This window comes from Notolepis coatsorum (genome assembly GCF_963971535.1).
Source record: "Notolepis coatsorum genome assembly, chromosome: 8".
Classification (NCBI taxonomy): Eukaryota; Metazoa; Chordata; class Actinopteri; order Aulopiformes; family Paralepididae; genus Notolepis; species Notolepis coatsorum.
The window spans coordinates 114,965,259-114,992,017 of record NC_140172.1 but is presented as its reverse complement, the minus strand read 5'-3'; the positions used below and the strand labels follow the sequence as shown (position 1 = coordinate 114,992,017).

The 26,759-nt window shown below is 43.2% G+C and overlaps 1 protein-coding gene across 1 annotated transcript in view; it reads right to left on the bottom strand.

Annotated features, from left to right (window-relative positions):
• The window catches only part of galnt10 (UDP-N-acetyl-alpha-D-galactosamine:polypeptide N-acetylgalactosaminyltransferase 10 (GalNAc-T10)), a 254,013-nt gene that overhangs the window by 125,603 nt on the left and 101,651 nt on the right, over positions 1–26,759 (bottom strand). Inside the window, exons 2-3 of the mRNA XM_084320169.1 lie at positions 22,464–22,566; positions 18,060–18,198 (exon numbers count right to left, since the gene is read on the bottom strand). Of these exons, the coding sequence (XP_084176295.1) occupies positions 18,060–18,198; positions 22,464–22,566 (242 nt within the window). The remainder of the gene's footprint in view (positions 1–18,059; positions 18,199–22,463; positions 22,567–26,759) is intronic.

The following is a 26,759-nucleotide window of genomic DNA, read 5'->3' as shown; positions in this document are numbered from 1 at the left end:
AGGAGTTTCGAGAATGCTGGCTACCAAGCTAGCTAACTTAGCTACTAACGTTATATACACAATATGTACAACGACACAATGATTTACATTATTACAAATATGGTAACGTGGTTGTGGCTTTTACAAATAGTGGTTAGCTTTAGAGATGAATGGCTATGATCACGGAGCAATAGTGTTAGGTGAAATAGATACTAGCTCCTCGGCTAGTAGTAGCAAGGCTCTCTGCTTCCTGCCACTACCTGCTGTGACTCTCAGAGCCCATTATGAACCATGGATTGAAATATGCATGTGCGTGGAGGTTGTGGTTTGGTCGACAAAATGTTTGATAAAAACGCTAAAACTGGGTCAATTTCGATTTTTTTCCCCTCTTCATGAAAGTCAGCGTTGGCCTAGTCACATTGTTTATTGAACAAAAATACAACCTGCAAGTTGGCCTTTAAGGGTATGCAGACTGTTGTAGTTTTGGACTGGGCTCCTTATAACAATAACTTGACAACACGTTGGTAGCCGCAGCTACTTGGTACAGCTCTGCTGTAAACACTGGAAATGCAACTCTCAGAGCGCTACAGTTAAAGGGACTTAAAAGCTAGCGAGAATAAAGGAAAGAAAGAATATAAAAATAGGCAAAACTAAAACATAAAATAGCAGAGAAACATAGAATAATAAAACTGATAAAATAAATTGGTAAAAGAACATAAAATGTGTGGAGCAAAAAAAATTTGATAAAAGGTCAACAGAAGGCTCTACTAAAAAGGTGGGTTTTGAGGCCTTTCTTAAAAACATCCACAGTATGTGGTGCTCTCAGGTAGTCAGGGAGAGCATTCCACAGACTGGGAGCGGAGGAGCAAAAAGCCTGATCTCCCATAGTGCATAGATTTGTCCTTGGGCGCTGGAGGAGGTTTGCCTGGCCAGAGCGGAGATGTCGAGAGGAGGAGTGAGGGGTGATGAGTTCTTTGAGGTATAGGGGGGCGTTTCCGTAGAGGCATTTGTGGGTGAGCAGGGAGACTTTGAATTCAATCCTGAGTGAGACAGGGAGCCAGTGAAGGGACTTGAGGATGGGGGTGATGTGGTGGTATTTCCGCACTCTCATCAGGATCCTAGCAGCGCTGTTTTGGATACATTGTAGCCTTTGGATGTTCTTGCTAGGAATCCCGATGAGGAGTGCGTTGCAGTAATCCAGCCTGGAGGAAACAAAGGTGTGGATGAGCTTTTCGGCATCTGACAGCGTGAGTGAGGGGCGTAGTTTGGCGATGTTTCTAAGGTGGTAGAAATAATTTTTGTATAGTTGATTTATGTGTGCCTCAAAGGTCAGGTGAGGGTCCATTTTTACCCCTAGGTTGGTTATTGTTGGTGACAGGGTGATGTTTTGGCCGGAAAAGGTGATGGTGGATGAACGAACCTGGTGTGGGGTGCCAATGATAATGGCTTCAGTTTTTGAACTGTTTAGCTGTAAAAAGTTGTGCTTCATCCATGCCTTGGTCTCCTCCAGGCATGTGGTCAGCGTGGAAGATGGCAGAACTGTGGATGGGGTGGGGTTTATTTTTAGGTATAGTTGGGTGTCATCAGCGTAGCAGTGGAATGATATTCCATGCCGGCTGATGACAGAGCCAAGGGGGAGCATGTAGAGGGTGAATAGGGTGGGGCCGAGGACTGATCCTTGTGGGACACCACAGGTGACATGATGGGTGTCAGACCCTGCCTCTCCCAAGGAGACATACTCCGTTCTTCCGGTGAGGTAGGATCTGAACCACTCAAGGACAGAGTCTGAAAGTCTGATGGTGGACTGGAGCCGGTGAAGGAGGATGTCATGATCGACGGTGTCGAAGGCTGCTGTGAGGTCAAGGAGGATGAGGAGGGAAGGAGAGCCAGCATCAGCCGTCATCAGTAGGTCGTTGGTGACCCTGACCAGGGCAGTTTCTGTGCTGTGGCCAGAGCGGAAACCTGACTGGAACTTCTCGAGAAGTTGGTTCGAGTTTAGGTGGTCCTGAAGCTGAGCGGCAACTACCTTCTCCAGCACCTTAGATAGGAATGGGAGGTTGGATATAGGTCTGTAGTTAGCCAAGGTTTCCGGGTCTAGGGAGGGGCAGAACGGCTCCGTATCCGGCAGATTACATGGCACCATTGTCGGTGAGTTTCGGCGAGTTTCCAAAACGAAAACACCTTTTCAGCGTTCCCGCTGGGGGAACGCGTTTTCCTGCCAAAACTGCGTTTTTTTTTTTTTTTCACTTTTTCTCCCATTTTCTATTTTTCTCCCATCCCAATTTCGTATCATCCAATTCAACCCTCCCCTGTCTCGAACGCTGTTTCTTGCCTCCCACAAGCCGGCTGCAATGTGGACTAAGTCATACATAGCACGAGTCCCCTCCGATACTCGAGGTAACTCTTTTCACCTGCGCGGCGCGATCTTTCAGCGTCAGGGGCCTGCGCTTTGGAGGGGCGCCGCCCACATCGCTTCCTGATTCTACTGCGCAGGCGCACCAACCGACCTGTAGGAGTCGCTGTCCACAACGCCCGATCCCCACCCATCAGTTTCCCACCCCCTAATACTGCCAATGTGTATTAGTACGGACGACCAGCTAAACTGAAAGCAATGTGGAGCGCTGGGCTCGAACAGGCGAACCCAGCGACTCCAGTATTCGTGGTGAGCGCCTTGCCCACTGCACCACGTAGCCGCCCAACTGCGTTTCTTTTTAACTTGGACATGCAAACGTAATCATTCAGCAACAAAAACAAAAACCCCAGTGTAACCATGGCCTTAGAGTGAGAGAGTCCCCACTTTTGTCATTGGACTGTCTCACAATGCGCACCTAAGCCTCGAGCACAGTTTGGATAGATTACAGATCAACAATGATGTTCAGGTCATCTTTGGTCTTGAAAAAAGTAAGTAAGGGAGTAAAGAGTTGTTTTTTTGATGGGGTAACTAATTCCTTACACTTCTCATTACTGGAGAAAAGTAATATCATTACTGTAACGCGTTGCCACCCAAACCACTAGTCCTGTGTAGCTCAGCGGGTAGAGTGCTTGGTGCTCCTGATCCATGGCACCAACGCTGCCAGGGTGAGGGGGTTCAATTCCTACTGGGGGCCGACCGATACTGAAAAGTGTCATTCCGTTGTAGAAGCACGTTTGAGTGTTACCGGTAGTAGAAAAGCAGCCGTTCACACAGAGGGAGAGAGGCGGGTTGTTAAGGCGAGGAGGAGAGAGCCAGCGGGGAAGGGAAGCAGATAATGGCAGGTGAGAAAGCAGGCAGCTGGGGAACGGAGGCTGTCAAACTAGAGTGATCGGTGCAGCACCGCGGGGAGCCAGTCAGCCGGAGGGCCTAAGAAATCCGTAGCAACTAGATGCACTACAATACAATGCAATACAAAATGCATAATAACTGTGCCCAACTCTGTAGTCAACAAAGGTGTGGTATGAACCACATAATCAGTATAAACATTAACAAAATAAAAATATTAACGGTAGGCTTGGCGCGGTAGTCAGTGATGCTGGTGTTACTTGGTGTTCAGGCATCCACTGTGCAGTACATTACTTGCTCCCACCGCTGTATGTTAAAAGAAATATATATATATATATATATTATAAATATAAATAAAACCCATTTAGTTCATTTTTGCATATCAATGCCCACATTCATTAAAAAAAAATTTTGTACACACATGTTATAAATACTAGGTCAGACAACCTTAGGAACTGATGAATGTGTCTACATGGACAGCAGAGTTATTTCATAGCTCTCTGTGCAGCAGAGTTGCAGTACAGATTAGTTTCACTTTCACTTTTAGAGTAAATTTTACTTCACATTTAGGAGAGACATAAGGCTCTAGAGACAAAGCAACACAACACGACAGGTTGCACAGCAATGACAGAGGATTTGAAAATATTTCAGATTTAAACCCCACATCAGCAAAAGTGGAGATGAGCCCAGAGTACCAGCCCAGACTGGCAACAGTATGTTTACGCGATACACTAACGGCTGTAGCTACATTGATGTGAATGGAGTGAATGGATATAAAGTTGGGTTTATTTTTTAACATCAACTCTGTCTGTCCAACAAATGGATACCGATCATTGAAAAAGTATTAAAAAGAGACGTTCAACAGAGGATCAATGTAGCCAAATAACTTTAAAGTTCAAAATAAGCGGCCTACAGATAATGAGTGTAATTTTCTTAAATGTCTGATGTCACCGGTAACACCGGTGTTGTCATGAGTTTACTAATCATGGGAAATTCCACATCACCGCAGCAACCTTAACACATTGAGTGCCACGCCCCTTCCGGGAAGTGACCTGGCCTTGCCGTCCATTAACCCCATGTAAACGTAGTTGTAGTTTGTAGAGCTAAACCTATATTTTATAGTATATCTATGGGTCTAATAACGCTGTCAAGTCTCAGTGAGTTGCTTCCAATCAACGTGCAAAAAACTGATTATTTTTTCATCTGTACATTTCCATTTTATACCGTTTTGAATATGAATATAGTTTGGTTGCTTCTGAGTAATTCCAGGGAAAAGACGCGAAAACAGCGTTTTTGTGTAATTCAATAAACACATTGTCATTTTTCGCCTGATTATCGGATCTTCCTGAAATCAACGCTAGATTATCATTATTATCCTTCCTCGTGAATACATGAAATGTGCCCTGGAGCGCGGTGCTCCCCCCCTCCCCTCATGCACCCAACGGAAAACAGCCACACACATAAAACACAGATAGCTTCAATTGCGGTAGAAATAAATATCAGATCAACGCAAGCTTTCATATAGTGTCCTTACCTGGTCTCTGATGTAATGCAAAAAAAAGAATCCAATTATCTGATCGCCATTCCAGTTATCCACGGTGATCCTGTCTCCGACGTTGTTGGGCATTGCACTTCAACGGGCGGGCGGGGTCAGTAGTCCAAACCATCCCTACAAGCGTGTGTTTTGACGGAGTGTTTAGGACCCGCCCCCATGCCGCAGCTCGGTAGAGAAAAGAAACTAACCTGTTTCTAACGGGGTGCAATAATGGCCGAAGGCGTTAGAGAGCGGTATAATACCATCTGCCAGCTCAGACACACTCAGAACAGTATGCACAAGGTGCCCTGCTGAATTATGAATGGCAATAGCGATTAAAAGAAATACCGTGAGAACAACGTAGATCTACGTTTCTGTGACGTAGCTGGCACTCAACGGTTGGGCGACAGAAACGTAGTTCTACGTTAACGGCACCCAACGTGTTAATGAGCGGTTATCCGTCCTGAAACATCTGTATCTTGTTCCGTTACATCTATGCTCCTCACATTATACACTGCTCGCTTCCCCCTTTCCCTTTTTTTATTCCGGTCGCTGACCTCCATGACAAAAGACACCAGCGAGTGTGGATATCCCCGTCCAGACGATTGAATTATGCATCCATAAGCACAACATTGTCTAGCGAGCTCATTATCCTTCCAACAAAGATATCCGAGGGAAGAAACGGAACACGGGGCTCTGGCATTTCTTCCCATTCGGATTTTGACGAGACTTCGAGGGACTAATATACAGTATCCCTTTCCAGATAAGAGACACAATCTGCAAGCTGGCATTGTCCTTGCTTCCTGGAAACACAATGACGATGAACACAGAGAAGAACACAGTGTGATCAGAAAAACTCAACATTTACCCACGGGGAAAAGGAGAGGGTATCGGGTGAGAGGAGGTCAAAGAAAAGCCAACAATGGAGAGGAAAAATGTTTTAAGTCCTCCTAGGGAGACCTTCAGAGAGAAGACGTTCAAAGACGCCCCTTTTTCCACCCTTGTCTTTTTAGATAGATATGGAAGGGTCATAATGTCAGATGTCCGTTTGAAAACTAAAAAGCTATGATGTGAAGGGATGTTTCCAGGAGATACCGCACCGTGACCGATCTGGAACAGAAGGTCCGCGGGAGGCTCGACAGCCGTGGTCTTAGAAAATCATTTAAACATTTGTTTACGCGTTTTCTGTCCTTTAGTAGTGTTTTATATTCTTTAGCGAGATGGAGCGAGGCAGAGTGGCAGCCGTGTAGCAGAGTGGCAGCCGCATGACCGTTCAAATCAGGGTTTACGTTAATTTCCATTTCAGACTCTCTTACAGACCATCATCTCCTGACCTTTTTTCCTGAAATTTTGGTTTTGTTCAATATTATGCCATCAAGCTCATAAAGTGCAAGTTTGTTTATTAATTGTAAAAAATTTAATATAATACAATAAAATACACATACTTTATGGTGAAATGCTTGGTTCTGTATGAGAGTGTGCTTCATACAGTAAAAAAAAAGAAAAGTGAAAAGTTAAAAAAAAAGTAAGTAAAAAAGGATTATACAATATACATATATACAATATGCAATCTAAAGTACAACCTAGGTACAATCTAAGTACAGTGAGTAAAAATAAGTAAACAGTGAGGTACAATGCAGACAAAGACAATGATGTACAAAACTCTTAAGGTAAGGTGCAAATGAGGTATGAATGTAGTGCAAATCTCTTTAATAATAGATCAATATAATGTAGTGTTAAGTGTCTAAAGTGAGTGTTTGTTTAAAAGTGAGTGTGTGCATGTGGATGTGTGTGCAATGAGTGTAGATGATGGGTTGTTACATAGAGTCATTGAGCATCCTGATGGCTATCCCTCTAATGAAGATTATTAGTCCCCACAACATATCACAATATGTGAAATTACAAAAAGGCTCATGTTTACGTGGAATGCGTTGGGTCTGAACAACGTTTTTGTGTGTACTCTTACAGACTTACTTGTGTGTACTTCCCAAACGTTTCATTATCAAATAAGTGCCATACTTGTTCATGTGTTCCAGCCCTGTGTATGAAACACAGTCGATAGCAAAACAGGAACAGAGGCCTCTGCAGGCAGAACATTTGACACAATGGAGATATCCTCGACTCCAATCAATACTATATAGAGGGCTCCCACGTTCGTTTCCTATTCATAGTTGACTCATTTTAATTATGAACAGTTTATGCCATAGTGACCTATGTAAGAATCTCCACCAGACTCGTGCCAGCAGCGTGCAGAAGCAGCAAAGCTTGTGGAATCAATAGCAAAATTGACCCAAGGACACACACCGCTTCCCATGTCAGACCCATGGAATGCTAAGCGAGCTAGCCCTCCATTAGGTCTGAAAGCAGCACATTGAGAGATAAACAAATGGCTTCCCGGGGGAAAATGGCCGTCAATAAAGTCACTTTGACTTACTGTGGTGGTTTGTTGTGGGTCTCGTCTCTCATCCCATTATCATTAAATCATTAATTACTGGCGATGTGATCTCATTAACTGTTAGACGGTTTCAACTTGACCCAAATGGACCCAAATGTATTTCCTGTTGCAACGTTTGCTAATGCAATGTATAAGTGACAGGGAATACACTTGGGTCCAAACTGTTTCCCTAGCAACAAAATTCCAGTGAAAGCGCCTATAAGGAAAAAGACAATTTCTCAATATCTGTGTGTTACCAAGGTAACAGGATTTCAGTGTACGTACAGGGGCTATTATATTTAAGTTTAGCTCCAATGCACATGAGGCTTACTTACAGTGGAGAACTGTTGGCTAGTGCAGAAAAAGGGAGAAAGCGTTTTCCTATCCGTTATTATTAAGATGACATCGCCGGGAATGAATTGCGGGATGAGAGACTCAACAACTGAACACCATGGTTGTATTAGCTTGCGTAGTTGTTCCATGGCTCTGGCGTGTCGGGCTAGCCCTGCTACTCAGCATATTCTGCATGAACTGCTACCTGGGTGACATGGAGCGCTGCACCATGAAGGTGTGGAAGAGATTATTTCAACCCCCCCCCCCCCAAAGATTAGTCGCTGAACAAACCAGTTAAACGTCTTACTCGGATTCTATTCATCATATTCTCATTACATGTCATTCCTTTCCTCACACAGCTCATGGGCCACAGTTATTATTAGATTACAATCGCCTATTGTTTGCCTTCCAAGATGTCTGTGATGATAATGGAATGGTATATGGATAAGCATCTCCAGTGAAACCATACAAATGGCCAAAAGTATTTTTCCTTCTTATAAGTATAGCATGTTTTTGCTATATTTCAAAATGATAAAATGTTACATCTGGTCCCAATTACCTCTGATCCTAATAATATCTGGTCCCAATGATCTCTGGTCCTAATGAGCTCTGGTCCTAATGATCTCTGGTCCTAATGAGCTCTGGTCCTAATGAGCTCTGGTCCTAATGATCTCTGGTCCTAATTAGGGATGTCCGATATTATCGGCCGATATTGGCATTGAAATGTAATATCAGAAATTATAAAAAAAATAAATTAGATTTTACATTTATTTAACCTTTATTTACCCAGGCAAGCAAGTAAGAACAAATTCTTATTTTATGTATTGTGAAAAGTATGCACAATGTTGTGTTAAAGATATGTAATGTTAATTACCTGAAATTATTCCGTTTTGGGGGGGGGGGGGGGGGGGGGGGGGGGGGGGGCCCGCATATATCGGTATCGGTTGATATCGGTATCGGAAATTAAGAGTTGGACAATTATCGGTATATCGGATATTGGTAAAAAAAAAAGCCAAAAAAATTATAATTTGTTCACAAGGATCCCAAACTGCTACAGCGTTAAAACAGTTAATTTTTTTTTATAATTATTAATAAAAAATGTAATACAGAGTAAAAGTTTTATAAAAATTTAACATAGTTAGAAACATAGTATAAACAGAAAAAAACAGCACAAGAAAAAAAATCACAAGAACGAAAATAAATAAAAAGCTAGCAATCAAAGGCATTTTTAAACAGATTGCAGGCCTGCTTTAAAGGAGTCCAGGCTCTGTGGTGCCCTCAGCTGGATGGGGAGGCTGTTCCACAGGCGTGGTGCAGCCGAGCAGAAGGCTCGGTCACCCATGGTGCAGAGCCGGGTACTGGGGACCCGAAGGAGCAGGCTACCTGCAGATCTGAGGGTACGGGTGGAGGATTGTGGAGTGATGAGTTCCTAAAGGTAGAGGGGTGCGTTTATGCAGTTATGGGTGAGCATCAGGATTTTGTAGTTGATCCGGGATGAGACAGGGAGCCAATGTAGTGAGTGTAGGATGGGGGTATGTGCTCGTGTTTACAGACTCAGGATCCTGGCAGCGCTGTTCTGGATGTATTGCATCTTTTGAGGAGACAAAGGCATGGACATGGACAAGCTTCTCTGCGTCTGACAGGGTTAAAGTGGGATGGAGTTTGGATATATTTTTTAGGTGATAGAATGAGGTCTTGCAGAGGTGTTTTATGTGGATGTTGAAGGTCAGGTCCTAATGATCTCTGGTCCTAATGATCGCTGGTCCTAATAAGCTCTGGTCCTAATGAGCTCTGGTCCTAATAAGCTCTGGTCCTAATGAGCTCTGGTCCTAATTACCTCTGGTCCTAATTACCTCTGGTCCTAATGATCTCTGGTCCTAATAAGCTCTGGTCCTAATGAGCTCTGGTCCTAATAAGCTCTGGTCCTAATGAGCTCTGGTCCTAATTACCTCTGGTCCTAATTACCTCTGGTCCTAATGATCTATGGTCCTAATTACCTCTGGTCCTAATGATATCTGGTCCTAATGATCTCTGGTCCTAATGATCTCTGGTCCTAATTACCTCTGGTCCTAATGATCTATGGTCCTAATTACCTCTGGTCCTAATGATCTCTGGTCCTAATGATCTCTGGTCCTAATGATCTCTGGTCCTAATTACCTCTTGTCCTAATGATCTCTGGTCCTAATGATATCTGGTCCCAATTACCTCTGGTCCTAATGACATCTGGTCCTAATGATCTCTGGTCCTAATGATAGCTGGTCCCAATTACCTCTGGTCCTAATGACATCTGGTCCTAATGATCTCTGGTCCTAATGATAGCTGGTCCCAATTACCTCTGGTCCTAATGACATCTGGTCCTAATGATCTGATCATAATTATATCTGGTCCTAATGACCTCTGCTCTTAATGCCCTCTGGTCCTTCATGATCATATTCAACTCATTCCAGATCTCCATCTCAGTAATTCACCACACCACCGTGGTGAGTACTGGCAGGTTCTGCATGAAAGAAAATGTATATCATTACTTGTTAAAATTGGCTTCACCAAACCCACAATGTAAGGTAGGAAGAACACACACGGTGCAATTTTCTTTCGCACAGCTATTTAGTTAGCGTCAGGACCATATGATTTCAACTTTAATAATTCAAATTATATTAGAATGAAGGGCTTCAGGTGTGTGTATGTCATTAGATACAGCTATTTCAGTGGCGTGAAACATCCAGTGCAATCTCTGGGAACGTCTGCTGAAATTAAAGTGGTTCGTCTACGCTAGAATGACAGATGTTATTAAGTAGCTATTACTTTCCTGACGACCTCATACACCTGGGCCATGGAGGGCTTGAGGTCTGTAGGTATGGCTGAGAGAAGAGGGATGAGGCGCAAGAATCCCTGGAGAGGCTTTTATAGCAGGAATTCAATCTCACGCTTTAGTTTTAGGGGCAAGGATCCAAACAACACAACACCGTTTCTGAGAAGAAGGAAGAAGAAAGGGGAAAAAATTAAATATTGTAGAGAAGGGAACGCTGTGTGGGACAGCAGGGACCTAGTGGTCAGACAAGTGGGCAGTTGTGACCGCAAAAATTGCCGGTTTGATTTTGGTGGAAAAACGCTCTCCCCTTCCTCACTTCCCCAGCGTTGAAGTGCCCTTGAGCAAGACACTTAACCCCCAACTGCTCCCGGTGGGCGCAGGTCTGTGGCTACCCACTGCTCCCAAATAGTTAGGGTGGGTTAAATGCAAGAGGACAAATCCCTAATATATGTAAAAATGCACATGACGAGTAAAGAGATTAAATTATATTATATTCACTGTGTGGTATGAATTATTCAAAAAACGTTTCCCCACTGGCCTTGCACTGAAACACATGGCCCTGAGTCATTCAGCAGCTGTGCCCAGTGGCCACATTACTGAATATATAACACCATAGGTCAAATAAGCTATAGCATTTGTTTTGACATGCTTGGAGTAGCAAATCTGGGTTTTAATGCTTTAGGACACTTGATCTGGACAAACGGATGATGTCAAGTAAGTTGTCAAATGTCATGTGACATATCCCATACATCTGGGACTCTATATAGTACCAACCAAATGCTAAGAACGATTAGCAAATAATACTATTTGGCCCAGGCCTGGACGCCTGAATACTTTAGACAACAAATGTTTGTTTCCGCGTCTCTGATTGGCCAGGTCATGTGACATGTGCGCCAATCGTGGGACCGCAAGTTTCTACACTGGTTAAGCTTAGGCGCTTGTTCGAAGTTGGTTAAGGTTAGAGTTTGTCTTAGAGCAGGGCGATAGAACACCTGCCCTGATTCCAAACTCGAACCTTATCCCACTGCGAAAGAGTCGCCTAAGCTTAACCAGTGATAAACTAGGCGTTAGGTAGTTTGCAGGCTGTTAGACCCGGAAATAGGCGCCGAACTTGCCGTCCCACGATTGGCGCACATGTCACATGACCTGGCCAATCAGAGCGCAAAACTCGAACGCGGAAACAAACATTTGTTGTCGAAAGTATACACGCGGTAGGGATGGGTACCTTTCACATTTGAACCGATACCGGTACCGGTACCTGTGAATCGATACTGGTACCCAACGGTACCTTTTTTCGGTACTTTAGTCTCAAGAAATTTTATTCTCAGTCGTAAAAAAAAAATCCAAACTTCAAATAACTACAATTTCGACAGTTTTCGGCTTGTCATTGCTCCGACTGCTTTGTTGTTGAATCAAGTCAAATCCTAGGTAAGCATATATTGTGCGTGTGAACGTTGACATAAAAAAAAAAAAAAAAAGTAAAAGATTTTTTTTTATAAAAAATATTTTCTTTTATTTTTTTTTTATTTTTTTTTGGTTTCTCACTTGATTCGATACTCGGTAGTACCGACGTGTTTCGGTTCGGTACCTCAAAAGTACCGAATTCGGTACCCATCCCTAACACGCGGCCTGGACGGATGGATGGACAGACGGAATCTCACTAACAGCCATGCTCTTCCAGTCCTAGTATCTCACCAACAACCATGTTCTTCCAGTCCTAGTATCTCACCATGTTCTTCCAGTCCTAGTATCTCACCAACAACCATGTTCTTCCAGTCCTAGTATCTCACCAACAACCATGTTCTTCCAGTCCTAGTATCTCACCATGTTCTTCCAGTCCTAGTATCTCACCAACAACCATGTTCTTCCAGTCCTAGTATCTCACCATGTTCTTCCAGTCCTAGTATCTCACCAACAACCATGTTCTTCCAGTCCTAGTATCTCACCATGTTCTTCCAGTCCTAGTATCTCACCAACAACCATGTTCTTCCAGTCCTAGTATCTCACCATGTTCTTCCAGTCCTAGTATCTCACCATGTTCTTCCAGTCCTAGTATCTCACCAACAACCATGTTCTTCCAGTCCTAGTATCTCACCATGTTCTTCCAGTCCTAGTATCTCACTAACAACCATGTTCTTCTAGTTCTAGTATCTCACCAACAACCATGTTCTTCCAGTCCTAGTATCTCACCATGTTCTTCCAGTCCTAGTATCTCACCATGTTCTTCCAGTCCTAGTATCTCACTAACAACCATGTTCTTCTAGTTCTAGTATCTCACCATGTTCTTCCAGTCCTAGTATCTCACTAACAACCATGTTCTTCTAGTTCTAGTATCTCACTAACAACCATGTTCTTCCAGTTTCAGTATATCACTAACAACCAGGTTCTTTCAGTTCCGTTATATCACTAACAACTATGCTCTTCTGCTTCAGTTCCAGTATATCACTAACAACTATGCTCCTCTGCTTCAGTTCCAGTATATCACTAACAACTATGCTCCTCTGCTTCAGTTCCAGTATATCACTAACAACTATGCTCCTCTGCTTCAGTTCCAGTATATCACTAACAACTATGCTCTTCTGCTTCAGTTCCAGTATATCACTAACAACCATGCTATTCTGCTTCAGTTCCAGTATATCACTAACAACTATGCTCTTCTGCTTCAGTTCCAGTATATCACTAACAACCATGCTATTCTGCTTCAGTTCCAGTATATCACTAACAACTATGCTCTTCTGCTTCAGTTCCAGTATATCACTAACAACCATGCTATTCTGCTTCAGTTCCAGTATATCACTAACAACTATGCTCCTCTGCTTCAGTTCCAGTATATCACTAACAACTATGCTCCTCTGCTTCAGTTCCAGTATATCACTAACAACTATGCTCCTCTGCTTCAGTTCCAGTATATCACTAACAACTATGCTCCTCTGCTTCAGTTCCAGTATATCACTAACAACCATGCTCCTCTGCTTCAGTTCCAGTATATCACTAACAACTATGCTCCTCTGCTTCAGTTCCAGTATATCACTAACAACTATGCTCCTCTGCTTCAGTTCCAGTATATCACTAACAACCATGCTCCTCTGCTTCAGTTCCAGTATCTCGCCAACAACCACTCTCGTCTGCTTTTCACAGTTGACAGTGTTCCGACTTATTCACCAAAAATGGTGCAACAAACAAAAACATGCTGTCAGTAGCTGTCATGGGATTTAAAAACAACTTGTTTATAAGAGAGGTTGTCAAGAGATGTCAAAGGCCACAAGCAGGCCAACAACAGTATCCTGGTGTGCAGAACAGCATTGCAGAACCAGGGTGGGATCAAATAAATTGTATACAATGGCATGGACATTTCTTGATTCTGATTGGCTGAAACAGTGAAGTTGCCGGTTGTTATTTAGTATAACACACACCACGTGACCCCAGAACCCGCCCACAACCGAATAACTTTTTTTTCGAATGAATCCGCCGTTCGTCTTTTCCGAATGAAACCAAGATGGCGGACAATAATCTTTATGAATGGATGTATTGATTTCATCATAACGACTCATTCAAAAAAGATACACTCACCTGGAATATGTTAGTTGTTTACACAATGTTGGATTATGTAATTGGTTTGTCTTGACCCATTGTAAAACAAAATATAAATTGCGGGGGGGGGGTTCTGAGGCTGAGTGCTCTCTGTGTTGGTGTCCGTCGCGCAAAAGCTGGCTGGCAGTCTCATTGAATACGGTAATATAAGTCTATATACGTATACAGGAGAAGCCGGAGAAGGAAAAAAGACATGCTGACATTGACGAAAACGAACTTATCATTGTACATTTTGATCTATGTACATGTATGATGTTACCCCGAATATGTAAAGCTGCGGGCACCGACACGATTTACACCAATCATTGTTTAAGAAGAACAGTGAAGTTACCGGTTGTTATTTGATTGATTGATTGAAAATTGTATTAACAGATTGCAGAATGGGTACAACACAGCTCAATACACACAATTGTTAAGGGGATGCAGACCAGAGAAAGACTTTCGTCTTGTTTACATCATGGTCCCCCATTTTCAATGCATCATAACATATATGACACACATGACATACAGATAGACAGTACTGCTACATCTATAAATTTATGACATACCAGATTTACAAATACAGTACTGTTTGTGATACAAGACGAGTCTAAAAAAGAGAGTATATACATTTGACGAAGAAACTGTACATTGGAGGAGGTTGGTAGGTAGGAGATTGGTAGGTGGGGTGGAGGGGGGCGGGGGTATTTCGTATAACACACTCCACGTGACCCCAGAACCTCAATGTAAATAAACCATAATCACCCTACAAAAACAGTACTGTATTTGTAAATCTGGTATGTCATAAATGTATAGATGTAGCAGTACTGTCTATCTGTATGACTTGTCATCATGTATGTCTGTAAACTTGTGCATAACGGAGTGTGGCTCTATAGCAGAGTCATTTTATATGAAGTTTGTAGTTAGATGGCATGCTTTGTAGCAACCTCCCTCTGCAAAAGGACACTGTCGCACGAAGCGATTTCACTGGATGTCCCGGACACAATGGAAGTATGGATATATTCGTAACGAATAATTTAAAATAGATACAGTTAACTGGAATATGTTAGTTGTTTACACAATGTTGGATTATGTAATTGGTTTGTCATGGCCCATTGTCAAAACAATAATACATTGCAGGATTTATATGAAGTTTGTTGTTAGCTTGCATGCTTTGAAGCAACCTCCCTCTGCTTCTAGACACGGAGGCAACTTTTTAATTTTTTGGGCCTACTTTTTCTGGGGATGGTTGTGAATAAATCTCCATTATGCTTCAATTACTGTGTGTTTATTCTATAGCAATACGGTTGGGTGAATCCGGCCATTGTATAAAAGACGTTACATCACTTGAAGTCGTGTGTTATAGGAATTAGATCACGCCTAGGGGGGTCTAACGACCCTCCGCTGCGCGTCAGGCCTAACAACCACCCCTAGGCGTAATCGAATTCCTATAAACACACTCCGTCGCGTGATGTAATGCTTAAATATTTTTGTGAATAGGTGTGTGAAATAGGACTTCAATTATCTTGCTCTCGTATATAAATAATAACCTCTCTCTCTCTCTCTCTCTCTCTATCCCTCTCTCTCTCCCTCTTTCCCTCTCTCTCTCCCTCGCTCTCTCTCGCTCTCTCCCTCCCTTCCTCCCTCTCTCTCCCACCCTCCGTCTCCATCCCTCTCACCCTATCCCTCTCAAGGGCTCTACATGCTCGAGCAACTGCGACGCGACTGCTACTGCAACACAACATGGTTGCAGATGTTGCAGAGGGTGTTGTAGAGTGTGTTGCGAGGATGTTGCCTACCTTTCACCAAAATCTAATCTGAACAACCGTTGCGTTGATGTTGCGTAGCATTGATTGGTTGGTTAGCGAATGGGGCCGGGGCTGTTATATAATATTGGTTCTGCAGGCAGGAATACTATCCTCGATAGTTAACGTAATTTATACAAATGGAAGTATTGATTTATTCGTAACAAATCATTAAAAAAATGTCCGGTCAACTGGAATATGTTAGTCTTTTACACATATGTTGGATTATGTAATTGGTTTGTCATGACAAACCAATACAAAATCGTGAATTAACCGGTGGTTATCCTATTGCCCTAGTTATCATTTCAACAAAGTGGAGCTGCAGGGGAAGACTTCTATAGCATATGCCTTCAAATCCTCTTACCTTGACGATTAAAAGCCTCCACAATTTAGTAAACAGTATACCCATGGCTGGTGTTGATATTTTACGATGCCAGCTTGTGAGAATTCGTTGTAGCCACCCAACTAACGTTAATGCCATTCAGAATTGATTAACATAGCTACAACAACACACAGTAACGTTAATATAATTACATGCATCATTGTTTACAATGAACGGTGGGGCTAATCAAAAGGACTGGACACGGACAAGTTAAACAGCAATCAATTAATTTAATACAACAGGTAGTTTGAGCTGCACTTTCGTGCCTATACGACCACACCACAGCCACATTTGACGAGCTCTCTCTCTCCTGCCGATTAAATTCAGCGGCTCTTCCTTGAGTGCCTGTAGCTGCCTGCATTTGCACAACGGCGTCCATCCCTGCTGCTAGCTAACGTTAAAACGAACCTAAAGTTAGTTGTTCACCAACAATCTCAACATTTGTATTTAGCATCTGTTCAAAAACACAGAACCGGACTACACAAGCCGATAGCGATAGCATCAATAATACTTCCGGTCGGGGGGTTTCAAAATAAAAGAGCGACGTCTAAAACACCGGAAAGACGTTTGTTTTGTACATTATCTAAGGTTAAAACGAACCTAAACTAACGTTACAACTAACCTAAAGTTTAAACTAATGAACTAACAAACGTAACAAACAAACTAAATATAACTATATTACACTATATACACGAACACGAGCAAAAACAAACATAAACATGGCTATTATATGGGTTGTTATCAATAAAACTCTTGACTAATGGGTTGGTTGAGAATGGAAGTTTCATCTATCTAGGGAACCTAGCTACATACGGGGTACAATGTTGCATAGGCTGCACGTGGATGTTGCAGAAGCATAAAGGCAGTGTGTCTGCAACATTGTTGCGTTGTCAATGTTGTGTCGCAGTTGCTCGAGCATGTAGAGCCCGTCACCCTCCAGCAGAGGTACGTATAGCAATGTGAGACTAGTGTGCGATGTGCTGCCCATTTGTACACAATTGTGTGAGTTCATCGCTGAGTCCATCAGGTGGGCGGGGCACCCACTAGCGGCTGCGGTAAGGGGGAACACTGCAGAACGCACAGCCCATTAGTCTCTGTAACTGCAATAACAGTAAAACAACCACTTAGCACAAGGTGGGTGTTCGTAATGGTCAGTAATTGTACAGTACATTGCAAATGGACCTGTGGAGCTCCGTGAGTGGGGAGCTGCTTTGAGGATGCCTGGTGACGGCTTCCCACGCCTCCTGCAGGCAACCTGTCGGCTTCCCACACCACAATAATAGCAGCGGATAGAGCGAAAGCAATGCGCCCCCCCACTCAACAACTCTGTTGTTAAAAGTTTTAAATTTTTACTCTGGTGTGTGAATATTGCTTGTATTATGTACCGTTTACATTTTGTACAATCGTTGTTTCTGTAAATGAGGGAAACCTTAGAAGCTTACGATTTTAAATAAAGGTTGAAATGAAATATATGTAGCAGTCCCTCTCGCGTGTTACTGCTTACAGATTCAGATGTCACTGTGGTGCTTCCTCACCTGGGCTTAAACATACTGCAAATCTATGCGCCGCTGCTCGGGACTCCATACATAAATGACACTGTTAATTAGGCGACCGCTGCTTGAGAAACTGTTTTCTGTTAACAGGGGAGTGGAATAAGTGCCTGTGTCTGTGTAATGGAGCTCTCCTGTGGAAAGACTGTGCAGGTTAATAATTGGAATGATTGCTTGGAACAGCACTTGTGGATCTGACACACACACAATGTACAGCCTACCTCCCGAACAAACAATTATCTCTCTTTCTCTCACTCACACACAATGTACAGCCTACCTCCCGAACAAACAATTATCTCTCTTTCTCTCACTCACACACAATGTACAGCCTACCTCCCGAACAAACACTTATCTGATCTTCTCTCTCTCTCACACACACAAATACACACACACACAGGACTCACTTAGGGTTGCGGATGTCCGTGAGGGAGCGGTTGAGGGAGATTCTGTCGCTGACGTAAATGTTGAAGCCGTTTTCCCTGTAGGCCTGATCCACCCGGTCAGCATCTGTAAGAGGGAAGGCCTTCCCCTGCTCCCCGTTACCTACACACACACACACACATCAACATAACACAAATACACAGACAAAATAATAAGGCAATAAGAAATGTGATGTTTTTCTCTGCATGTATATCAAGTCAACAGTAGTGAATTATTCTGCGTGTATATATACGCAGCAGTACTGAATTATTCTGCGTGTATATATACGCAGCAGTACTGAATTATTCTGCGTGTATATATACGCAGCAGTACTGAATTATTCTGCGTGTATATATACGTAACGCAGCAGTACTGAATTATTCTGCGTGTATATATACGTAACGCAGCAGTACTGAATTATTCTGCGTGTATATATACGCAGCAGTACTGAATTATTCTGCGTGTATATATACGCAGCAGTACTGAATTATTCTGCGTGTATATATATACGTAACGCAGCAGTACTGAATTATTCTGCATGTATATATACGCAGCAGTACTGGATTATTCTGTGTGTGTACACAGCAGCATGTATATACGCAGCAGCAGTACTGAATCATTTGAAGAGCCACAGGTCTCGTCTTACTTTCAGTATTTAACGACGGCTTAGAAAGGCTGAACAAACTGATATTTTTTAAAGATGATTTGCAGCTGATTTGTTTCTCAAGCTATACCCTAACCGTTATTGTGTTCTTATCGTGGCTACAACTAGGGTAGGGCTCTGGGCTCATTATCAGAATGTCGCAGGTTCGAGCCCCAGCTAGGTCATAGTTAGCAGGGAGGAGCACTCTGTCCTCAAACAATGCCCCTAGTACGGCAACAGGAACGCTGTGCAACAGGATGAGAGCAAGATAAGATCCAGAGACCCACTATGAGCATTAAAGAACCCAGGACATTTATCACAATGCGTAGGGAGTTTTTGGTCACATTCCCAAATCTGACATTAAGCGCACCTAATCATTCCTGTGTGTGTGTGTGTGTGTGTGTGTGTGTGTGTGTGTGTGTGTGTGTGTGTGTGTGTGTGTGTGTGTGTGTGTGTGTGTGTGTGTGTGTGTGTGTGTGTGTGTGCTGATATGGAAGCTATGGTCTGTGCTTCGCTCCAAGGTTGGGTGCTACTGGACGCATTGGTGGAGGAGGCAGGTCATGGTAAAGTGTCCTAACACTACAGTAGAAAGCAGGGCTCGAGCTTACGGACCTCCCGTCGTCCTGGGGCCAATAGAAATAGGATCAGGGAGGATGTAAATAAATGTTGTGTAATTTGATGACATCACAGATTTGAATCCTGATTTCTACTAGAGAGCTAGTCGTCTATTGACTTATCTATCCTAGATCATTCGAATAGTGCAATGTAAATTCAGTTTTAGGGTGCATCTTCCCTTTAAGCTGGCTTTCTAAATAGGGAAGCAGCAGGAAAATAGCTGATTGGCTCTAAAAGGCAGATATGCAAATGAGAAAAATGGAATTAGTAACCTGGCTGGCAACTAATGAAAATCAATAGTCAAAGACACAGACAAGAACACACACACACACGCATGCACGCAAAAACACACACACACACACACACACACACACACACACACACACACACACACACACGCACACGCACACGCACACTCCATTAGGCAGAAATTATGTGCTTATCTTCCTGAAGGTAACAACTGTAGAAAATATCTCTCCACGTTAATGGCTCATTGTCTGGATAAAGTTAATGTTAATGTTTAGAAAAAATATATCTGATTTTCCTAAACATAAGAGAAAAGGCCTCCGGCTGAATTAATGGTTATTGTAGCAGATTAATTAATAAAAACTACAGTGCATTCAGAGCATTGATTTTCTACCGCTGTTGGGACACTAATCCAACAGGAGAAGAAGAGAAACAGTAGCTAATCCAGCCCGTTTCTGTGTGTTAGAGTGAGTGAGAGAGACAGAGAGCGAGAGTGTGTGTGGGTTAGAGTGAGTGAGAGAGACAGAGCGAGAGAGATAGCACGTGTGTGTGTGTGTGTGTGCATTTGTGAGACAGAGCGAGTGTGTGTGTGTGCATGCAAGCAAGTGTGTGTGTGTCTGCATGTGTGTGTGTGTGTGTGTAATTGAGACAGAGAGTGCTTGTGTGTGTGTGTGTGTAATGCATGAATGCGTTTCCCTAATCTTAAAAAATTCATATCCAACTAATACTCACGATTTTGTCAACTAATTGCTTTAATAAAGAAAATCTGTAAAACTGTGTTTGCACATTATTGTCTTGCAAATTAATGCAATCATGCAGAAGGACATATTTAACTCTAATGCTTACTAAAGACCACATCTGTAACTCTAATCCTTACTAAAGACCACATCTGTAACTAACGCTTACTAAAGACCACATGTCTGTAACTCTAATCCTTACTAAAGACCACTGTGGAATAATATATTGAGCCCCCAACTTTCATGTAAAGACACCCCCCTCCCTTTTCTGTTGTTCCCTATCCTGCCCCCCCCCCCCATTTGACCTATCAAATGGTGGCCCCCCCACCCCCTTCACACTATATAACCCCCCTCCTCAAAGATTCAGCCTTCTCTCCCTGAGCGATTTCAGCTGATCACCTGAGCGAGAGCCTCAGCCATTTTCTCTAACTACTTGTATATATTTGATCTATCTGGCTAATACACCTTATTAACTGGATCTCGGTTGACTGAGTACGTTCTTCATGATATCCACGATATCCCACACCACATCTGTAACGAACACTTACTAAATACCACATCTGTAACGAACACTTACTAAATACCACATCTGTAACGAACACTTACTAAATACCACATCTGTAACGAACACTTACTAAAGACCACATATGCAACTCTAATGCTCACTAAAGACCACATCTGTAACTCTAATGCTCACTAAAGACCACATCTGTAACTCTAATGCTCACTAAAGACCACATCTATAACTCTAATGCTCACTAAAGACCACATATGTAACTCTAATGCTTACTAAAGACCACATCTGCTGTAACTCTAATGCTCACTAAATACCACATCTGTAACTCTAACGCTCACTAAACACCACATCTGTAACTCTAATGCATACTAAAGACCACATCTGTAACTCGAATGCGTACTCAAGACCACATATGTAACTCTAATGCGTACTAAAGACCACATCTGTAACTCTAATGCGTACTAAATACCACATCTGTAACTCTAACGCTCACTAAACACCACATCTGTAACTCTAATGCTCACTAAACACCACATCTGTAACTCTAATGCTCACTAAAGACCACATATATAACTCTAATGCTCACTAAAGACCACATATGTAACTCTAATGCTCACTAAAGACCACATATATAACTCTAATGCTCACTAAAGACCACATATGTAACTCTAATGCGTACTCAAGACCACATATGTAACTCTAATGCGTACTAAAGACCACATATATAACTCTAATGCTCACTAAAGACCACATATGTAACTCTAATGCGTACTCAAGACCACATATGTAACTCTAATGCGTACTAAAGACCACATATGTAACTCTAATGCGTACTAAAGACCACATCTGTAACTCTAATGCGTACTAAAGACCACATATGTAACTCTAATGCGTACTAAAGACCATAGACAATTTGTGAATATTATCATGACACCAGCGACGTGCTTATAATTTTTCCGGGAGGGAGGGGGAAATAAATATAAGACCCCAATTAGTCTACTAATCAATTAGGAGAGGGCAGACCTAGTTGGTAGTCAATTAGCCATATTCACATGGCGGGGTGAGAGCAGGGTGGAAAGCCATGGTTGTGTGAATATGGTCAATGGGCCGGTTGTTCCCAACCTGTTTTCACAGGTGACCCCATGTTGACGCCAGCATTTAGCACATGAAGAAAATGCCTTTCATGTCACAGGTTTTCAGGGACAAATACATTGTGTGTGTAGGCAAGATGAATGGCTTTCACAGTAACTGCAGCGGAAAAGTTCTGTGCATAGTCGTTTGTGTCGAAATAATGACCACTAATGACCACTTAGTTCATTTTAGTTTCATTGGGAGTATTTCAAGGAAACCTCTTTTCAACAGGGGACCCCAGGTTTCTGGAAAGGGTTGTGTCTAAATCCCATCACCAGGAAGGACGCTGGCCATCTGGAAGGGGTCATCACCTGTTGGTCAAGAAGCGAAGCCGCAACTCTTTCACCTCAAACGGTAGTTTAGAAACCTATCCCTTACCTTAACCCCAACCGTCCCGTTACCTTATTTACCTGAATTAATAATCCATTTAAAAACACCCTTCCGGGCGATGGGATCTACCTCGGGAAAGGCTTCTAAGGGCACAGGATGTGGTACCTACCGGAGCGAGTGGCGTCTCTCCTGATTGCTTCATAGTCGTGCCAATCTTTCCTCCGCACACCGTCCCGCCTCACCTGTGCATCCTTCCCCAACCGGTTCACCCCCTGGTAAAAACACACAGGAAAAACGGAACGGGTCAAATATCATCACAAATATCATTACAGCCAACGCATACACACTCTATGCACCGGACACACTTGCACGCATGTCCACTGCCATGCTCGCACAGACACGAATGTATAAGGCCAAACAAACGCACCATGCATGTACACCGGTCAGTCAGCCAGTCAGCCAGTCAGCCAGCCAGCCAGCCAGTCAGCCAGCCAGTCAGCCAGCCAGTCAGCCAGCCAGCCAGTCAGCCAGCCAGCCAGTCAGCCAGTCAGTCAGCCAGCCAGTCAGCCAGCCAGCCAGCCAGTCAGCCAGTCAGTCAGTCAGCCAGCCAGTCAGCCAGCCAGTCAGCCAGCCAGTCAGCCAGTCAGCCAGCCAGCCAGTCAGCCAGTCAGCCAGTCAGCCAGCCAGCCAGTCAGCCAGTCAGCCAGTCAGCCAGCCAGCCAGCCAGCCAGTCAGCCAGTCAGCCAGCCAGCCAGCCAGTCAGTCAGTCAGCCAGCCAGTCAGCCAGCCAGTCAGCCAGCCAGTCAGCCAGTCAGCCAGCCAGCCAGTCAGCCAGTCAGCCAGTCAGTCAGCCAGCCAGTCAGCCAGCCAGTCAGCCAGCCAGTCAGCCAGCCAGTCAGTCAGCCAGTCAGTCAGCCAGTCAGTCAGCCAGTCAGTCAGCCAGCCAGTCAGCCAGCCAGTCAGCCAGCCAGTCAGCCAGCCAGTCAGGCAGTCAGTCAGCCAGCCAGTCAGCCAGCCAGTCAGCCAGCCAGCCAGTCAGCCAGCCAGCCAGTCAGCCAGTCAGTCAGCCAGCCAGTCAGCCAGCCAGTCAGCCAGCCAGTCAGGCAGTCAGTCAGCCAGCCAGTCAGCCAGCCAGCCAGCCAGTCAGCCAGTCAGCCAGCCAGCCAGCCAGTCAGTCAGTCAGTCAGTCAGCCAGCCAGTCAGTCAGTCAGTCAGTCAGTCAGTCAGTCAGTCAGCCAGCCAGTCAGTCAGTCAGTCAGTCAGCCAGCCAGTCAGTCAGTCAGTCAGTCAGTCAGGGACATTCGCTATTGTAGGCCGCCCCTCCGGGTCCAAGGCTGGTAAAGCTATGCCCCCTAAAGTGTGCAAACGGAAATACAGAAAATACCGGCTACAGGCTTTCCGGTTTCGACAAAACAATTATAGAAACGGCTTTGCCTGAAGAATTTACTACATGACCGGGACGTTCTAGCTTGTTTGCCGACAGGATTCGGGGAAAGTTTGGTCCGTTCGGACTGGAGGCAGCATCCAGGGGAAGTACATACACCGGCGGAAATTCTACCCCATACACACTTTCGGCCGTAGTGCTTTACCAGTCTTTATCTCACAGAGGAGATAAAACTGGGAACAAGGTTATCCGGGTCCGGCAAAAAAAACGTGTTGAAAAATAACACAAGATGTGTTGTCGCTAACTAAACATACCAATAGGATGTTTTAAAACAATGTAATGTCATAACATATTGGCAACACAAATGAAGCCAGGTTGTCTAATTTTTAACAATAATTAATTAACAGTATTTAGTTAAGGGCGAGACACCATGCGTTATTTCAACACATCTTTATTTATTTTATGTAACTCTGAGCTAGCAGGAGAGCTGACTGCGACAGAGAGCCAACTGATTGGGAGGGCAAGCAAACTCTACCACAGATGGTTCAAATCCAGTTATTGTCGAACCTATACCCCAGAATTAGTACCATCTGACATCATGCCGATCAATTCTGTCCCAAATCTGACACTGAATTTATAGCATTGAAAATAATTACTTTGAAAATCATGTATCTGAATTTTTTTGCGCCGAATTTACCTATGTGAAATAAAGATTCAGTGTTTAAAATTCAATGTAAAAAATTCTATGCATAATTGCGGTGTATAGAATTCAATGTAAAAAACCATCATCCGGGCTACCCAGACAGGATAATCAATCGAGCCTGGATGCAATCGAACTGACTTCTGGCCTATCACTGCACGGCTTTGTCAGTCATGTGATCACACCAACCCGGAAGAAAGATGGCGGTATATATACATACGGTGGGGAGAGAATATATACATACGGTGGGGAGGAGACTGTACATTAGGAGGGGGTGGGTGGGTGGGAGAGAAATATACATATGGTGGGAAGAGAATATATACATACGGTTTTGATTGATTGATTGATTGATTGAAAACTTTATTAACAGATTGCAGAATGGGTACAGTACAGTACAGCTCAATATACGATTGTTAACACTTTAACTGCCGAAAACGCCGGAACTCGTCATTCCCCGCCATGCTCAAGTTGCCGAGGACGCCGTAACTCGTCTTTGATATCAATATTTCAAAAATCTGTGATCTAAACCATATTTCCCCTCCGCAGCCTTGACACACAGTGCTGATCTCCTCTCAACCCTCTAGCGGTTCAAGAGCGCCATCTGGTGGCCGATCGGCAGATCGAAACCGGATGTCAACCTTTGAACCGGCAGGACTCACTCCATATGGGGTCTGGGCACTCGCTAATGTTAGAGAGACTCTGTCTTTACACAGTGAACATCGATCGGTGGAAATAACTCGAAAAAACAACATGATTTGGACGTATATACTATTATACAACCTGGAAATAGATTGGGCATTTCAACATCCCATAATTGAAAACTGTCTACTCCACGCTGATCGCGCAACGGCCCGAGGAGACTGGGGTGAGTTTTAGCGTGTAGTATTATCGTGTTCGATATAAACTGCTATGATGAACATATGACCCACATTAGATGAATGGTATAACGTTTCCCACGGAATTATAAACGCACCCTCGCCCATCCGGTCAACATCAGATGACGTGTAGTAAATTCTAGAAGTACGTCCAGTTGAAATTTTTTATCTCGCACAGATTCCTACCAAACTGTATTTGATCATCAATATAATGCATTTGGGGCTATAAATCACGTTCTGGAGAAAGCTGCAGAAAAAGATGAAAACATACTTATACTTTAGACCATATTTTAGTATGAATATGTGAATGAGAAAGTTTAACGTTGCTACACCATGAACAATACATATAGGACATTGAATGGGCCCTAATAATGGCAATCTAGCAATAGAATTTAAAAAGTTATAGCCCTGCAAAGAAGGGGAACTTCTCCATGTTAAATAGAGCTGGCAAGGGATGGTATATCATGAATTTAACCATGGCAATCAAAGTGTTAAGGGGATGCAGACCAGAGAAAGACTTTTGTCTTGTTTACATCAGAGTCCCCCATTTTCAATTCATCATAACATATATGACACACATGACATACAGATAGACAGTACTGCTATACATTTATGACATACCAGATTTGCAAATACAGTACTGTTTGTGATACAAAAAGTGTCCAGAAAAGAGTGTATATACATTTGACGTAGAAACTGTACATTGGAGGAGGTTGGGTAGGTGGGGTGGGGTTGGGGACATTTGACGAGGTGGCGAGGAGACTGTACATTAGGAGGGGGTGGGAGAGAAATATACATATGGCGTAGGGCTGGGCGATATGGAAAAAAATCATATCGCGATAACGATATGATAATTTTATTTTATTTCTCGATATCGATAATTATCGAACTGTTATAAGTATAAAAAAAATTTAAAAAAAAAAGAAAAAAAAAACATTTATTTTTTCTTTTATTTTTTAACAACAGATGTATGTTTATTTTGCAGCAATTCTTTGTCATTGCCGCCATCTTTAGTGTTACATCCCCTCACACTCCAGTTCTCAGGCTGCAGCTGGTTTAAAAGCTAAAGTAAACCGGCTTCTCTGCTGGCTGTGGCTCCAGAGGAGTTGAACAGTTCTGGCTCTGCTAGTTTATTTTCGATCTTTTGGCGCTTTTTTGGTGGACAAACCACCGCACATGTGCACTGTGACTCGTGACTGGAGTCTAGTTCTGCTAGCACACATAGCCTACTGTGTACAGACGGTTTCAAAATGTATTTTAAATTAGAAAGCAAACAAAATAAATGGACAAGAGAAAAAGAAATCTGAATTTGGTCAGTATTGTCATTTGGACAAGCAAAGCCATTACTTTAAGTTGCAGGCAAGAAAGACAAGTATGTCCACTGTCTCTGGTTTTAAAACTGCCCTGTTGCAGAAAAAAAAAAAAAAAAAAAAAAAAAACGATTTTTCGATTTTTTTTTTATTTCGATATTCGATATCGATTATTCAAATATATCGCGATATGTAT